The sequence below is a fragment of the Centrocercus urophasianus genome, unplaced genomic scaffold (assembly GCF_019232065.1).
Source record: "Centrocercus urophasianus isolate 14NV4802_14NV808 unplaced genomic scaffold, USGS_Curo_1.0 seq_17, whole genome shotgun sequence".
Classification (NCBI taxonomy): Eukaryota; Metazoa; Chordata; class Aves; order Galliformes; family Phasianidae; genus Centrocercus; species Centrocercus urophasianus.
Genome location: NW_024884722.1, coordinates 15,524,569 through 15,542,166, shown reverse-complemented (window position 1 = coordinate 15,542,166; position 17,598 = coordinate 15,524,569). Strand labels below are relative to the sequence as shown.

The 17,598-nt window shown below is 36.1% G+C and overlaps 1 protein-coding gene across 2 annotated transcripts in view; it reads left to right on the top strand.

Moving 5' to 3' along the window:
* The window catches only part of PCGF5 (polycomb group ring finger 5), a 31,985-nt gene extending 15,083 nt beyond the window's left edge, over window positions 1-16,902 (top strand). The window contains exons 5-9 of one of the 2 annotated variants that reach the window (XM_042818479.1): window positions 915-1,063; window positions 1,651-1,749; window positions 3,120-3,209; window positions 5,033-5,092; window positions 7,367-16,902. In XM_042818479.1, coding sequence (XP_042674413.1) covers window positions 915-1,063; window positions 1,651-1,749; window positions 3,120-3,209; window positions 5,033-5,092; window positions 7,367-7,414 — 446 coding nt within the window. In that variant the 3' untranslated portion in view covers window positions 7,415-16,902. The remainder of the gene's footprint in view (window positions 1-914; window positions 1,064-1,650; window positions 1,750-3,119; window positions 3,210-5,032; window positions 5,093-7,366) is intronic. The other variant, XM_042818480.1, reaches the window with a different exon arrangement.
* Window positions 16,903-17,598: the final 696 nt, after the last annotated feature.

The following is a 17,598-nucleotide window of genomic DNA, read 5'->3' as shown; positions in this document are numbered from 1 at the left end:
AACTGCTATTTTTGCTTGCGTTTCCCTAAGCCCTCCCAGTCATCATTCATGCAATTTTCATTTGAATTCTTAATTTTTTTCATATTACATAGAGTAAAATGTAGAACTGCTTGAGCATTTTTTACAGATTATTTTATGATACTGAATTTGACCAGCTGTTAAGTAGGAGGTTGTCAAGAATTAGTAACGGCAAGTAGTAAAACAGTTTTCCACACATTCTAAACAATTGTTTCATGTAGATTTCAAATTGCCTTTTTTTTTGTTTTTTTTTTTTTTTTTTTTTTTTTTGGGTTGTTGACCCATGAACTTTGAGAGTTCATTATTAAGCTGCCAAGTCAGAAGGACATCTGTTTTTGAAGCCCCTTTGATTTTGCTTCAGGGTTTTGATACCATAGCCTACATGATTTGGGCTTTTAAAATACCTTTTGAAAAGCTCCTTTGCTTTACTTCACAGTAATGTTTCAGGAACTTGTCTCTCCTGTTATTACAGCAGACCTTTAATATGTGTTAATTATGCATGTTGCAGGTGCTGATATTAGTTGTTCCATGGTATATTTACAAGCAGTGTTTTCTGGAAGTGAGCTCCCACACCATAGAGTGGGTTTGCATTTGATACGTTCATGGTTGCAGCCTTCAAAAATCAGTGGACGCAAACAACAGTAGACAGCATTAACTATTAGGGGCATATTATTTCCTATCACACAGGAATCTGTTGTGCATTTTACTTCAGAATGTCAGTAGTAAACTTCATTTTCATAGGTTATAATTGATCAATTTAAGAATACACAAAATTAAAATTGCAAAGTTAATATGAAGGAAAATATGCTCTTGAATATTAAGTATTACATCAATAAGTGTTTGTTGGTACTGTGACTTTTGTTTTACACTTAAATGATAATCTTCATATTCTACAGAAGAAAGCCCCAAAACTGATAAACCCAAAGTTGATGAGGAGTGTGATGAAAATGAAGAAGATAAAGACTATCACAGGAGTGACCCACAGATCGCCATCTGCCTCGACTGTTTACGCAACAATGGGCAGTCCGGAGACAATGTAGTAAAAGTGAGTCCTAATGATAATCTGTGGTGGTAATGTTCTTGGAACTAAATCATTCTATAACAATACATTTTAGTGAAACAACATTGACCTGTCTTGATTGTACCTTTAGTTACTCTCTTTTGTTTGAGGTGTTTCAGTGCATCATGGAATTTTATAAGAAATTCATGGCATTATCTATTGATTATTGTGGATGTATTTTTTTGTAGCTCCAATATCTTCCATCCTCAGTGGTAAATAACTGCTTCATGCAGCAGATTATGGCATACTGTGGAGTTGCTTTAGAAGTTAGTTGTGAAAGAGCTGTTTCATGCTTTCAGGATAGTTGTCTTAACATGCCAACATGAAACTACTTCTCGTGTAAGTTGTGTACTGAATGACTGGAACCCAAATCTTGTAAAGACGTGAACAGGAATGAAGCTACAATGCTATTATGAGTTAGAAGAGAGAGAGTAAAAATGGTTACTGATTGGAAAAAAAGATTTCTTACAGCTGTCCTTGGACTGGAAATTGCTTACATGCTATTTAATGAAAAATGAGAAGGCATGGTTCTGTAATTTCTAACATGTTTTTCTCTTCTATTGTCGCTTTAGGGTTTAATGAAGAAATTTATCCGCTGCTCTACTCGAGTGACCGTGGGAACTATCAAAAAGTTTCTCAGCTTAAAATTAAAACTTCCAAGTTCTTATGAGGTACATTTGGAAGAGTGTTGCTTATGTTTTTATTTAATTGCAAAGTGGTATTTTTTAAAATGAAATTGAGCCATATTTATGCGTGAGTTTACACTAAGTATTCTTCAGTATTCTAAGGTATATTTTCTGCCCTTAAGTGGGAAGTTGTTTATCACGATGACTAGAAGTGGAGTTGTTTATCACAATGACTGAAAGTTGCTAATGGTACAGCTCATGCAGTTGTAGTAAGAATCCAGTCCTTAGGAGAAGTGACAAAAATACTATCTGAATTTTTTGAGAGGAAGATACTTTTTTTTTTTTTTTTTTTTTTTTTTTTTTTTATATGCCGTTTCCAGAATTTAATAGAGAAAGAGACGTATCTTTTCTCTGTGAGTGATTTGATTTTGGCCAGAACTGTTTCCTTGGGGGACTTGCTGACATGGTAGAAGTTGTGATGTAGAGTTGAGATAGGGAGCCTGAAACTCCTGCATAAACTTTCCTTCTTCTCAGGGATACAGGAGTTTTGAATTCAGTCAGTTCTCATACAGAACTCAATGACTCCACACATTAGGCTTCCTTTAATGAACAGCAGCATCCCAGTTTCAGTCAGAGGTAGGGCCGAGTAAGATGAGGTGTATAGGTTGTTGCAGAGTTGTCACAGTATTACGATGTTCCAGCCAGCCATTTTGGTGTCACTGGTTTTGTTCTACATTGATTTAATCTATCTCTGACATCTTACGGTCGTGCATTATGTGGTGCCTACTTACTTAAAAATTTTTTATTTCTTTTTCCTCTTGAAAGCAGGAAAGCATTATGGCTATCGTAATGAAAGAATAGTCATAGATTTTCAGTGAATGCTGTAATATCTTTTACAGTAAGAGAAGTACTTATTTTTTCTTATGCCCTTAGTCCTTCCAGATAATGAAGAAACATGTCTGTATACATGCATTTTTCCTTGTAATTATAGTTATTTTTAAACTAAAACATTTAAACTTAGTTCATAATTTATTTTTTAAAGATGAGAATTGCAACACCCGGATTTTGTATGTTTGGTTTTGAAAGAGCATTGATGTAGCAAAAAGGCCTTCACTAACCAACATATGACTTTCTCTTCAGAGAAATGCTGTGTAGTATTGGTAAATATGTACAAGTTTTGTCTACTGGTAATTTCCTACTTAGTTTAGAACATTTTCATCCTGACTAAAACTTCACTGAAAAAGTAAATTGGAACACTACTGTATGAAATAGCCAGTTGTCAATATGTTGTATTTATTAAGCTTTTTACAGTAAGAGAAATTCTGGGCTTAGTTCTCAGAGATGCTCTTGAAAGTTCATTTAGTCATTAATTTTTACATCAGTTTGTCTTACCGTTTGTTCTGTTGTATTTTAAGCTGGATGTACTATGCAATGGAGAAATCATGGGAAAGGATCATACTATGGAATTCATCTATATGACAAGATGGAGACTAAGAGGCGAAAACGTAAATGCTGTTCTATTACTAATAAATGGTGTTTGGGGATTCTTCTTACATGCTTTCATAGCTTGATGCAAAATAGCTTCTGTGACCCTTCAAAAAGACCTGTCCTTAAAGATATGTTTTGCATGTTTTCTGTATTTATTATGTGAGAAAATATGTAGTGAGTGGAAAACCTGCAGCAAATGTAGATTGTGAAGCTTAAAACTGAAAGGTATACAAAGTTTGCATGAAAGGTCTGCTCAGAATTTTAAGTAATTTTTTTCCAGATTTTCTGCAAGTTTCCTGTTAGTGACACTTTACGTCACAATATTTACGAATCTGCGTAAAGCAGTTCTTTATTTAGAATCTCTTTTATTCAGTCAGTAATGAACTGTAACACTGGCAAATTATTGGAGCAACCTGATTGGTTTATGGTTGTTTCAGTGAGTACTACATTCATGTTTTTTAGTTGCACTGTATAACAAAGACTAACAATCAGGTAATACAGCTAGATGGGTTTTCCTTATTGTGTGCATGCATTTTAGAACTGCAATTCTTCACTTACTTGAACACCTTTCTTTCAGGTATGCCTTTGCTTAATTTAGTAGCCAATGTTGTCCTGTATACCTAGTAGATTTTGTTAGGGCTCATATCTCCATTTTTTTCTCTTGTTTTTTAAATGTATCCATTTGTTTATATCTGGCTGTTCGTTGCTTTTTCTCCTTATTGCTTAATGCTATGAGCAAGTTTGTTGCCTGCCACTGCCAGTAGAGGTTATACTGGAGGAGTGATAAGTTTAAGCAGTTAACATAATTTATTAATCTGTATACTCAGATTTAAAATGCAGTGGGAAGTGGACAGAGAAGATGGGATTAAGCACACTTTGGAATTAATAATTCGCAAGTTTCTTGATTTTACCTTATGTGAGAAAAATCAAGGTGTATTTCATAGGAATTAAGAGAGTTATGTGTGGGCAATTATTAGTCAAATTTGAACGTTGTATCGCACTGGAATTTGACAGTTACTGAAACCCCAGAGTTGCATCAGTGAGTACCATTTTTCCAGTACTGCCTTGAAACCAGCAGTGTCTGTTTGCCTTGCCACTTTATCTTTTATTAGCATTGGCTGTACTCGTAGGAAATTTTGAGGGAACAACTTCAGTGATAATGGAATTCTTTTCCTAAAATTTAATCCCGCAACCCCTGCTTACAAATGGACCTTTGGTCCTTGCAGTCGTTTGTAAGCAGCAGTAACTGTCATCTTGACAGAAAGGACACTATTTGTACTGGTTAATTTTTTTTTTTAAATCTCAGAATTCTCATTTTAACCTTAAATAAGTAGAGGAGTTGACAGCTCTTGCTTAGATTTGTAAGTTATGTTTATATATATGGTACGTCAGCTGTGTGTTCATCTTTTCTTTTATGTGGTTTTAACTAATTCCCCTGAAGTCAGAGATGACAGTCTAAATCTTGTAAAAATTGTGCTGATGATAAAACCAGTAACATCTGGGCTTTTCTAATTTTGTTTTCGTTAACTGCGTTGGGTCTTCTAAAATAACAGTAGTTGCAGTGCTAATTAATTCTCTTCCTTTGGATGAAGATCAAGTAAATCCTTTATTTTTATCTTTGGTACTATTTGCCACCAGCTTTTACTGGCACACCTGTGGACCTTGCAAGAGGTAGAGCAGTTAAGTGGAATATCCACTTATTCATTAGAGAAGTCTTTCTTGTTTCAAACAAGGAAATAAATTTTAAACTTTACAACTGAGTTTTTTAAAAAGGAAAGGTAAATGTCTATGTCCAGCTGTGGATGCCTCTTATCTGATCAGAAAATCATCTCCTTCGCAGTTTCGGTGTCAGAACTGCTCATCTTCGCAAGTCTACTCACAGGATGGCACTTTTTATCAGGTAAGAGGCACTCACGACTGTACATATTACAGTCAAAAAGGTCCTGTAAACACTACAGTTATAATCAAAACTAGAATTTTTATGATACCTCACTACAAAGTGCAAAAATACCACCAGAAAGACTTGAGCATTTTTGTTCATTGAAAGAAAGCTTAATTAAATTAATAGAACATATTCAAATTACCAGGTTTTGTAGGTTTAAAATGTAAGACTTCTATCTTTTATTTTCCGTTAGGTCAGTTATCTTATTTCATTCTTTAGGCTGATAGTTGCATCAGTACGGAAGTGTCGTCCGCCTTCCTATCTCATATTTCTGATAGGTAGCATTGGGCAACCACTGAGTGAGGACCAAAACTGAAGGGAGTGAAACAAAAGAGACTGTGTTGGTGGTTTTGTATCTTTATGACAATTCATATTTTCTTTTTAAGCAAATAGAGAAATTGCAAATTGAAGTTGATTCCTAAATCTCATTGATCAGTTTGGTATTTTTTTTCAGTATATATCAAAAATCATAAGGATTGGAAAAGACCTCTTAAGATCATCTAGTCCAACCATCCACCTGCTAGTAATAGTGCCCACTAAACCGTATCCCAAAGTACCACATCTTCATATTTCTTAAGCACCTCTAGGGACAGTGAACAGTATTTCAGTTTGCTCATTGGTATTCAGTCGAACTTTCTTCTAAAAATTGCTTTGAAAGTCTGAAATAAAATTTTTTCTTGAGCAAAAAATTAATGATTGAGCATTGCCCTCACTATGGATGGGAGTGATCTGTTTTACAGTCATACCTACTTCAGTAATTAGAATCTCTCCAACCTATTTCGTTTTTGTCTGTACAGTTTGTAGTTTTTCAAAGTAGTATTCAGTCTTGCAAAAACACTTAGTGAAGAGGGTTTGCATGATGCGTTATTCAGTGAGGTGACTGCTTTGTCTCTGCCTGTATGGACTTCCAGTTAGAACCAACTGCTTTTAGATACAATTTATACAATCAAAATATTTGTTCTGAAAAAGGAACAAGTGAAATAGTATTTAAATAATATAGTCATGTCCTGTGTGGAAAAAATCAGGGACTAAGTCATTTGGTCTGCAAATACATTTGTTAATTGCTAATGCAGACTACACATGGTGTTCCATTCTTCTCTTCCTAAATGCTCTTGCTACTGTTGAGTACCTCTGCTTTTATGTTTTGATTTCTCTGTGCTCCGGTTTGTAAATCACCAGCAACTATGGTCACGTTTAGTTCTGCTGATTATTTCTGCCCTGACACAAAAATCTGTTAAGCTGTGAAGGTCTCTGCAGTGATCTCTTTCTTTCTTGGTACCTGAAGTTCATCCATCTTGCATTTGAAGGATGCAGTTTTTTATTGTTTGTTTCCAAATTGGGAAAAATCAAGACTTAAATTAGCCATGCTCTGTGGCAGAGGCCCATACAGTTTCTGAGTCAATAAGATTAGCCTGTTTTATTTGCAGTCAAAACAGATCACTAAGGTAAGAGGAAAACATCTTCAATGAAATGCTGAAAGATTGATAAAAATGAGATGTTAACAGGACCTCTGGCAACAGGTGCTCAGCTATTCCACAGCACCTTTTGGAAACCCTCTGTTACCACAACAGCCAATTCAGGGATTCCATTACATTATTAACTTCCCCTCCCCTCCCCTTCCCCCCTAGTAATAACTACTGAATATGTATCATTAATTATGAAGTTGAGGACTTTGGATTTCAGGGAGGGAAAAACATTAGTCTTTATTTTTTGAGTACATCAGTTGACAGCAATTTTATCTGATTCCTTCTTTATTATTTAATACCAAAGGAACCTAGCTCCATTTAACTAGTGCTAACTACTGCCATGCCTATGGGAATCTCTGTATATTTAAAAGTGAAACTATGTGCATCATCTGTAAATGGACCTTATTTTACATAGTATCAGCCACAGCAGCACAAATAAAAGATGTTTGAATAATACAACATATTTGTCATAAACCATAAAAGTTACTAAATATGTAAAAGTTAGATGTAAGAATTTTATGTTCAAAACAAATAATTATAGCTGATTAAGAACTAAGATAGCTTTGAAGTACAGCAGTGGAATTGCTGCAATGTATATTGCAATCATTTTATTTATATTTGAAATAGTTCTATATATATGTCTGAGGAATAAGTTCTTACTGCTCTTAAGGTAAAGTTTAATAGCATTTCTTTTGTATTTTTAATGAATCGTATCTTCATGTTATTCTTGTCTTTGTTGTTGTTTTTCTCTTGTTTTTGTTTTTAGTCTTACCCTATGGTACTTCAGTATCGACCTAGAATTGACTTCGGTTAGACCAAAGGGCCAATCTCATTGTGATGAATCCTGCACTATTTGTTTACCCATCGACAGATTGCACAATGAATGGATGTGCCTGGATTAGGGGGACACAACCAGATTTTCAGCATGCAAATAAGGACATTGTCTTTCTTAAAATTGTCAACTGCATCTTTGTTGTTTCTATTAGAGCAAGCCAAGTGCCATTCTGCTACTGAAATGTGCATAAGATATTTGTGAATTTTATGTGTGCTGCAAGTCATAGCCAAAATCATGAAGTGTACAGTCAAGATTCAAAAACTCTGTAATATTTTTGCTTGCGTGTTAGAAAATCCTTCTGGTCCTCGTATTGATCACACTAGCAAAATGGCAGAGTGCTCATTCCATGTGGTGTTGCAGTTTCACACACTTACTATTTTACTGAATATCGTTGTTTAAATCATAGAGTACTGTACAAATAGGTAAGGATTATACCTTGAAAATATTTTGTATAGAAAATATATTTAGAGAAGTGGTTGTTGGGCCACTACCTTTTTCTCAATAAGCTTCTTATGGGTCCAGGTATAGCTCACTCATGAGTGTGCAATGGTCCTTTTGCAGTGTACCTTTAACAAAAGTGTAGAACGTGATAATTCGAAAAAGGAATTTTAAATAGTCTAAATAGATTCTACCAGTATTGCTTAAAAGCATTGCAGCTTTCATGATTGCACTTTTTTGTGGATACCCTAAAGGTTGGAATTCGGGATAGGGCTTTTCTTTGGAAAATGGCCTCTAGTCAGATAACATTTCTTCTAATAAAATCTTTATAGAAATGAAGTTAAAATCATCTGTCTATGAAACAAATTTCATCGTGAGGTTACAGTCAAGGCAGAATCTATATGTAGTTACTGCATTTTGTGGTAAGCCCTTCCTTTTAAGATTGGGTAAAGGTTTATAATAAGCTTAAGGAAAAAATAACATATAGCTACACATCTCTCTTGAGAGTATCTGGAGTGTAGAATTCATTGTAGAAATGTTTCACTAGTTGAAGTCTCATCATACAATTATTTCCATAGAATTAGAGCCAATACAATACTGAAGATAAGCAGTCTGACCAAAATAATTCTTTGGGTCATTGTTTTTTTCCTGAGACCTGGTAGTGCTGGATAAAAGAGTGATTGTTGCCTTAGGTACTGCAAGTGTAATCATTCTGGTATAGAATGTTTATTGAGGTTTCTGGTAATGTTGCAGGGGGCATAATAATGCGCATGTTTTCTGTAGTCTTCCGTTGTCTTGCTCTGCTTACAAGTCAAATGAGTTTTTTACTTCAAAAGCTGTGGAGATAACTGTAGTTCAGCACCTTTTATATAATTCTTTTTTGTGCACACCCACTAGTATTGTATATACCTATTTATGTCCTTAAGCCTTCTGCATACATCAGAAAGGAACCAAATTAGTGTTTCAGAAACTACTCTATTCATACTTGGGTAGGACGAAGTGAAAATTCTGTCTTGTCTACCGTGGGATCAAGTATAAAAGGTGGAAACACGGCTGTAACTTCTTTGTAAATGTGTATTCACGTATGTTGTGATGTTTCTGTAGGAGAAACACACATGTTGTGGATTAAATTTGAGCCTTTTAGTACTTGCAGGAGTTCTAACATTGATGACTTGAAGAATCCCTGTATTGTTGGGTTAAGTCCCACCACTGCACTCTGAAGCCCATACGTCATGCCGAAATAGCGATGCTGTCAGTAGCAGTCTGTTTAGGAAACCTGCCATTGCAGGTCAACGTTGCACATATTGTGCAGATGCCAGTGAACCTGGGGAAGCAAAATGTTAAGGAAGCTGCTGCTCTGTTCTGCAGGCATAACGTGCCGACTGGCATGGGCGTTCTTTTGCCCACGTTGTTGTGGGAACAGGTGCACCTGTGGGCTGCAGGAAGTGGTCATTTTTTTGCCCACCTGAGCTGTGAGGTGCTGCTTCACAGAAACAGCCACACTCTCTGCGTCGGGAGGGCCCTGCTCATCTGTGTACGTGGAGCAGCTTGTCAGATCAGAGCATTCATTCTAAGTGCAAGTCATTGCTATCTTTGTTATATACAATTGTTTTGTATGGTAGAAATAGATATTATTTGTAAATATTGACATGCACATGCAAATGACACCTTACGATTTTTATATACTTCATGTGTTTTTATACCAGAATTTTCACTGTAGATTCACTTAACATAAAATGCCTGTTTTGTTTTATCACAAAACTAGCATTAGGACTCTTAAGCATAATTTCTGCTTGATCTGGAGGACCCTTTTTTCTCAACTTTTGCTGGTTTGACAAATTTGAACAGATTTGGTGGGGAAAAAAAAAAAAACAGCGCATCAATTTTAATCCATTTTTAGTTACCTTACACAGAAGTCTGCATCCAGCTAACGGGACCCTCAAAATCTAGTCTACTTCATAGTGGCTTTTAAATGACATCCCAACAGAGGATTTGACTGTCTGATGACTTTCTGTAGTCACAGTTCAGAAAACTGTGAGTTTGTCTTGATCAGAATTGGATACTGGCAATTCATGGTATTTTCTTGATGAAACTTTAAGCTAGATTACAGAAGGCAAATCTTCATTTTAAGCATGGAAATCATAAGCATACATGATTCAGTGTTCCCAGCTAAGAATTATGCCTTTAAATGCTTTTAAATGTGTATAGTCTAGACAACTACCTACAATTAATGCATTTCTGATTTAATGGCAAAACTCTTGAGTGCTGTTCTAGTTTAATAGTTTTTGTACCAGCAAAACACCAGTGAAATACGTATCTTAACTGGGCAGCTTGTTTAACACAGGCATTGACTTTCTTAGAGGAATTTTTTCTCTTCTCTGTAGTACATATGTGCCATGTATCTACATACAGGCATATTTGATTCCTTTGTGCCAATTAAAGATATCTGAACAGCATAGGAAGACTGCACATACAGGTTCCTATGTGCCAAAGGTAGAGTAAGTGGAATAAGCATTTCATTAAAACTAAACCTATTCTATCACTGAGATGATTACTGTGTACAGTCACACTTGCTGAACTTTTTCATACTGCCAGAACCTAGCTGCAGAGGAATAAGACCGAAAATAAATATATATATATATATATATATCCACTCTACTGCCTAACCTTGCTATCTCTTATTTAGCACATTTGGTGCTTTTTTTTTCCCTGAAATTGAAAACATTTATCTGCTTTTCACTCTGGGGTAACTTATTAATGAGCATTTTAAGCAGTTTTTCATTGGACATTAATGTATGCTGCATTTGTTCAGCAACAAACTGTAAGGTAAAATTTACAGGTGAGGTCCTATAAGATCTCCAACAGTAGGGAATTCAGTAATCTAGAAATGCATCTTCCATTGTGCATTAATACACTGCATGTAGTTGAGAGCGTAGTGCTATAAAAGACATTTATTTGGATAAAATACCAAATAAGATTGCTGTAATTTTCTTAAGTGACTCATCACTATGTAGTTACTGCTCACGAGTGTTTCTGGGACTTGGGTCCTAGCAGTATGCAATGAGTATTGTGCATACTTAGCTAGCTTGCAGCTATTATGCAAAGAAAAGCTCTAAAAAGTATTATTTTGACTTTACTGCAAATATTATATGAAGTGCCTGATTATTAATACAGAATATCTTTTAAACTCATTATTTGTATTTGGCAGGGTAATCTTTGCTTCTCTATCTTATCGGTGGTCTTAGTACTTTCAAATAATTCAAAAAATATTTCATAATCGCTCTGTATTGAGAAGCCTTCTTTCACATGAAACAAGCAGAAAAATAAGTGTTATTTTTTTCAATTTCAAATTGTCTATCTCAGTAGAAACTGTGTGAAAAGAATACTTTCATATTGAAATTATTTCATTTTCTCTCTGAGGTGACCTTGAATTCTGAATCTTTTTTTCTCCTAGGCTCCAAAGATGTGATTGTACTTCTCTCTTCTGCAGTTATCAAAAGCAGTTCCAGTATATCTATAGGTGGAAAGAGACTGATCGCATTCCCTTTAGGCATAAAGGTAGACTTTTCTCCACTGCAGACAAAGCAATGGTCCAGAGTTTCCATCTCTTCCCTTCTATGTGCAATTGTTAGGCATGACTTTGTTAGAGAAGAGAGGAATTTCTCCTTCTCTGCTGCTTTCTGAAATAACAAAAGGTACCATTGTTTATAGTCCTTTCACTGAACCAATCTCTGAATTGTGTTGTTCCTTTTGTTTGCAACAGAAGGAATAGCCTCCAGCTCTGCCAGGTATTATGTCTGATGGAAATTCTGCAGAACAGGTAATTGTTCAAAACCAGTCTTACATAGCAAAACAAACAGGCTGAGGGGCTACATAAATTACTGGTCAAATACATAGCATAATCATACTTGTCTATATTTGCTTAGAAGAGGTAAGAATTAAATATGTTCAAGGAAGTGAATAGTTGCAGAGGAATAATGTGCTAATTCATCTGTCCTCACAGAGGGGCATTCATATAGGTACAGCCCCTAGTAATTTGGAAGAACATTTGAAATGTCCTTTCACAGTTATATTCTGCAAGTCTTCTGGTCTTCCTGTGTAAGAATCATTTAATAAATAAAACCGAGGAGAATGGAGATTCTCAGAAGAATTTGGGACCTTCTTGGAAAAGAGTTTGCAGATGAAAGCAAAGCAAAACAATCCTAGAGTATGTGACAGAGACCTCCTTTTGCAGTACAGATACCAAAATGCTGACTGTTAGGATAGAAGGTTTATGGGCACGCTTTAATCAAGTCAAAAAAAAACTCCAGAGCATCCGTTTCCTAGCTCTGGAAGCAGTAGGTGACACTCTGGAACACCATTGTATGTCTTAGAACAAGGTGCCAAGAATCAGGTGCCACCATGATGAGAAAACAAGTGCTTAATGCCAAAGAAATTCACGTTTTCTTTTGGGATTAAGTTAGTCTCTGCTGGATTTTGGTGAGATTTTCACAGTTCTGCGCTTTGAATCCTTCATAGCCAGTCTGAACAAGGTCATGCTTCTGTGTGGTGTTCAGCTAGAGATACCTGTTTGAAGAAGGATTGCCATCTACTGGAGCATGTTCCAGGATGGATTCCCAGATATGAGCTTTGATCAGTACTAAAGGAAAAGTGAAAAGCTTCCACCTTCTCACTTACCACCACTTTTATGGCATGTGGGAAATCCAGCCTTCAGACCTCAGTTGAAACATCCTTTTGTAGGAGTGTCCCCTAGATGATTATCTTATAATGGTAGCATTTTTCTTCATGAGCATATCTACCTGTTGAGTTTTTTTTTTCCCCACTACTATGCTGTCTGTAGATCAGGTAAAAACAGCAGGTTCCAGAACAGGTCATTTAGTAAGGGATTTCTAATAGGGATCCTTGCAGCCCACGTATGTGCCATAAATCTTCTGAATTCAGGTGGCTTGCTAATGCAGCTGTGTAAGGATGTTGTTTCATTCTCTTGTAAGAGATGTAGATCCGTGCAGTGGTGGGATGTGACTGTGGAATGGAAGAGCTCTATAGGCTGGTGGGAAGGTCCTGGCTACCTGTTTTACTTGTAGGGAACCAGAACCTCCTTCTGTAGGCTCAGGATGGGTGAGGTGTACTGGAACGTCTGCAAGTGTAATCTTCTGCAGTTACATTAGTTTTAACCAAAGAGAGGCATTGGTTGGAATTTGCATGTTTATCTGAACTATGACACACACTTTTATTTGAAGTAAATTTTGCATGTATTTTTATCAAATACTTCTGACAGGGTTACTAATGTGGCAGTTGACAGGGTGAGATGGATAGGAGCAGTTACTGTGCATTTTTCATAAGAGTGAGTGGAAGACAATTGCTATACCATAAACAAAATTGCTGCAACGACACGTTTGTGCTGCTAGTTAACATACTGAGATTTGTGCTACAAATGAAGTTGTAATAAAGATGTTTATTATCAAAGTGCAAGGCACGTATTTTCTGATGGTATTCTACTCCTCCTATGTTTTGTATTATAGCATATTGAGTAAATAGACGTTCTTGCTGTTGTCTCATGAATTTTGATGCAGTAAAATGAAACATGCTCCTTTCTTTCTGAAAAATATAACTTACTGATTGATTCAAAATTATTCTTTGCCGTCAGATACTTCGTTTGTTCATTTAAAAAAAAAAAAAAATTAAAAGAGAAATAAGCTATTTTTATGGATAATCTGATTGCCTAGTAGTTTCAAGGGACTTACTTAACATCAAAGGTAAGCCACCCAGAAACTGGTGTGAGTGAGGCAGTGCCACTTTCTTGCAGTGCAGTGGTGAGAATTAGCCTTGGGCTGGCAGAGAGGAGCTCCCTGCCTGGGGATGTGCTGCACCACACGCCCAGCAGTCCCAGAACAAAGCAGCCAGCACAAGTGGGATTAGTGTACAGGTTGAGCTGGCGCACTGCAGGCGGCTCTGTGGGTATAACTAATGTTGGAAAAGAGGAGTGTGAAGGCTTGTATTACTGATGTGTCAGCTATACCTGGCCTGTGAACTGACAAAATACTTCAGTGTGCTGTCAGCCCTGTGAACCTTCCGAAGCACAAAATATTCACCAGGCTACTTTAGGGTTTTCTAACTGTAGTTCAGTGTTATTTTGGAGGGTGGAAAGGACAGACTTGGAGGATAATGGGAAGATACTAAGGTTGTTTTACAGATTTTTTATACATATTTTTTTAGCAAAAGGCATTGCTGTACTCAATGTGAGACCTTTGGTTAGCAAGAAGTCAGTTATTGTGCAGAGCAAGATAGAATAAAGAAATCTCAATACCTTCATTTTCTTTTCCAGGATAATGATTAGCTGCACTGGAAAGTAACAGAGCGATTTAATTATTTAGCTGACTCTGAAACATTTTGATCTAAATACTTACTGATAGTCATTTCTCCTCAAATACAAACTTAGAGTAAGCATGAAGCAGCGTCTCTTTTTTTTTTTTTTTTTTTCCCTTATTGCAGACTTAACTGTTGAGAGGAAAAAAAACTTTTTTTTTTTTTTTCCTTCATTTTTAATTAATGCAGATCCGGAATAGTTGGATGTTCCAGGCTGCTGAATAGTGTTAGTCTGAATGGAATTTTTTTGGGATGGGGGCCTAAGTGTCCTTATATAAGCTGTGATCCAAGTTACGATAAGAAAGGAGCCTATGGTGAGCAGTAATAATGTTCTCATGCTTCCTTGCGTTTAATCAGTAGCTATCAGTTTTTAATGTTACAGCCCTCACAGTACTTAGGAGCTCATAGAACATATTGTGATGTTATGTTGCTAATTTGTTTTAAAATATAAAATGTTTTAAGCTTTTTGTCAAAAGTGGTAACATCATATTACAAATAAACCTTTTTGTGGTTGTAAAACTTAGCTTATAAATCATTCAAATTGAAGTGAAAAAACACAGGTCATTGTTAATGACAGTCTATCCTACTATGAAAAATATATGTATTTTTGTAAAGGAAAAGCACTTGTAGATATTTAATCGGTCCGTTATCTATGTTAATGTTTTGGAAAAAAAATACAAAATGCTGCTTAGAAAATCACTTACATATGTTTTATTTTTTGTGCTCAGATGTGTTTTCTGTTGATTTATGGAATGTTTCTTCCATGTGAAGCTGTATAGTTAGTACAGCTGGGCTAAATGCATTTCTTACCTTAATGGAATGCAGCGTGTCTGACTATGCCATTGCATATTCTGTCCGATCAGAAACCCGACTGCAAAACATAGGTTGGTGGTGCTGTTCTTCATCTTTGATATTAGCTTCATCCTGCCGTATATCATTACTACTTCATAATGATTATGAAAATGCTAACAATTTTTTTTGTGGTGTTTGTGTTTAATGGATGTTTTTAGGGTATATTTGGTTATTCATTTGCATTTTATCAAACCTACAAAGATTTATATGTAAATATATTTACATTTACAGATGGTATTTGAAGTACAGTTCTTCCAGACAATAAAACTTCTCTGGAGGAAGCTACAGCCAGGTACATGCATGGGATATGTTTGCATCACTAAAGTATCTGAGCACCTGTACAAATAGTATTTTTCTTAAATTCAGAATAATTAATTTCTTGTGGTGTTGTAAGGACCATTGAAACTTCATCCTTATCTATTTAAATTCTGCATAGTGGATTTAATGTGTTTTGATTCTGCACAGGGGATTTACATAGTTTAAAAAAGAGAAAGTAAAGCAAGGAATTTTAGTAAAGTACTAGTAGAGAGCAACGAGCGTATTGGTTTACGGTTTGTGTATAGTTCACATCTATTTAATTTCAGTGGGATTCTCCAGGATCTTCCCAGTGGTGGAAGCCATCAGAGGAATTACTTTGCTTGTCCTTCATTGTAGCTAAGACTTGAAATGGCCCGGATGTCCCTCCTCCTCACTGAGTTTCCTTTCATTCTTGGCTTGTTCAGTATCTAATACTATCTAGTACTAGATCCAATGGCCTACGCTAGCAGTAGACTCAGTGGTATGAACTCAGTTGAGTAAAAACTTGTGGAGTTGTGAAATAAGTAGAGACAGCAAACTTTGGTTGTGCCACCCTCTCATTAAAGTGCATGCTTCACAAAGACCTGTCAGTGATCAGTTTCTAATGTGTTTTACCATTTGAATATTGAATGTTTTATCATTTTTAGTAATTTATATATATGAATTCACTGGGGGTCAACATCTCAGGTTCTGCAAAGTAGCATTTAAAAACTTCAATCCATGTGAGCTATGAAAGCAATGCAAGATTGGAACCTTTTGTTTCTTAAAGAGACAAATAGGTTGGGTTCAAAGGATTTTAGAGCTCTGTAAATTTCACCCAGTAAAATTTAATTCACCAAATGAATATTGTTTAAATCCGTGCTAAAATCCTCAGAAACTGAGTGGTGGTCATTGGGGGAAAAAAAGAAAAGAGAGGGCTCTAACTGAGTTAGCAGTAGTGAGCAGTTCTACAGTGTGGTAAAGAGAATGCTGGCATTAAGTTCCATTTTGGCAGAGTGCCGCCGTTCCTCTCAGTTACTCCGCCACGTGGAGTGGCGTGTGCCTGTTTGAAAATGCATCTCCACATGTGTTAGCGAGGCTTATTTCAGTGCAGTAGCTTGTGCAAACTGTGTAAATGGACCTTTTGGAATCTTGTGTACTAAATATAATTGATCTGTAATATTTCTGATGATCTACCTACCAATAAGGTTCAGTACCAGCAATGTTAAATCGAGTGCTTCATGCTAATGTCAAGAATGTTCACAGCACCTTTATAACTGCTGATAACAAATTACAGTTTGGTATGGCTCATGTGCTGCAAGATGCCTCTAGCCCAGTTGGATTAATTCTATGAAAAATATAGATGAGCAAGAAGTATAACTAATCTGCTTACTAGCACTGAATTGCTCCTTTCTCAAAGCAATAAATATATCCATGTTGTGACATCTGTTGTGCAGCCTACAATAAGAATTGTTTTGTTGCATCGTTTCTATATAATTTATTTTGTGCAATAAAAAATCTCTGGTTTTATCTGACTTTTCTCTAATTTTTTATAATACTTTCAATTAAAACCTTTGGCTGGCTTTATGTCTTTATAGATACATATGATATATATATAATCATGGAAGTATGCTATCAACTCACAGAATGCAGAGCAGAAAATGGAATGCAGAAATGTTTCACCTGATAGGAAAGAACAGTGCACTTACACAGCCTGATTTTGTTCACATTAATGTCGTAGAGAGTGTTACCATTAATCTTAGTGGGTACAAAGCCTGCCGAACACCAAAGTTGACTGAATTGGTGCTCCAATCTGTAAAATACACACTCATGCTGAGTTACTGAGATGAAAGACAAAGGAGGAAGAGATGTTATTCAAGAGAAGTTGTATTATTTTTTTTTACCCAAGATGCTGCTATGAAAGCTGTGCTACCACCCCTTGAGATTAGAGATATATGTTTCAGATTAGGAAATCATATAAATGGTTGCTGGTTAAAATGACCTGCGACAATGAGCACTTGGCATCTTCTCGTAAAATTCTTCTAGATGACAGCAGAAAAAAGGTAGCAGCTGCTAGAACTCCAAGTGTGAAGGCATACATGGTATGTTGCAATGCTTACATATGCTTAAATGCAGCATGCTTCCCATGGCTGGTTTGGGTTTGTCAGAAGCACAAGAGCCGTCATGTGGTGGTATTTGTTGCTGTGTGTCAGCAACCGGGGCACAGCTTC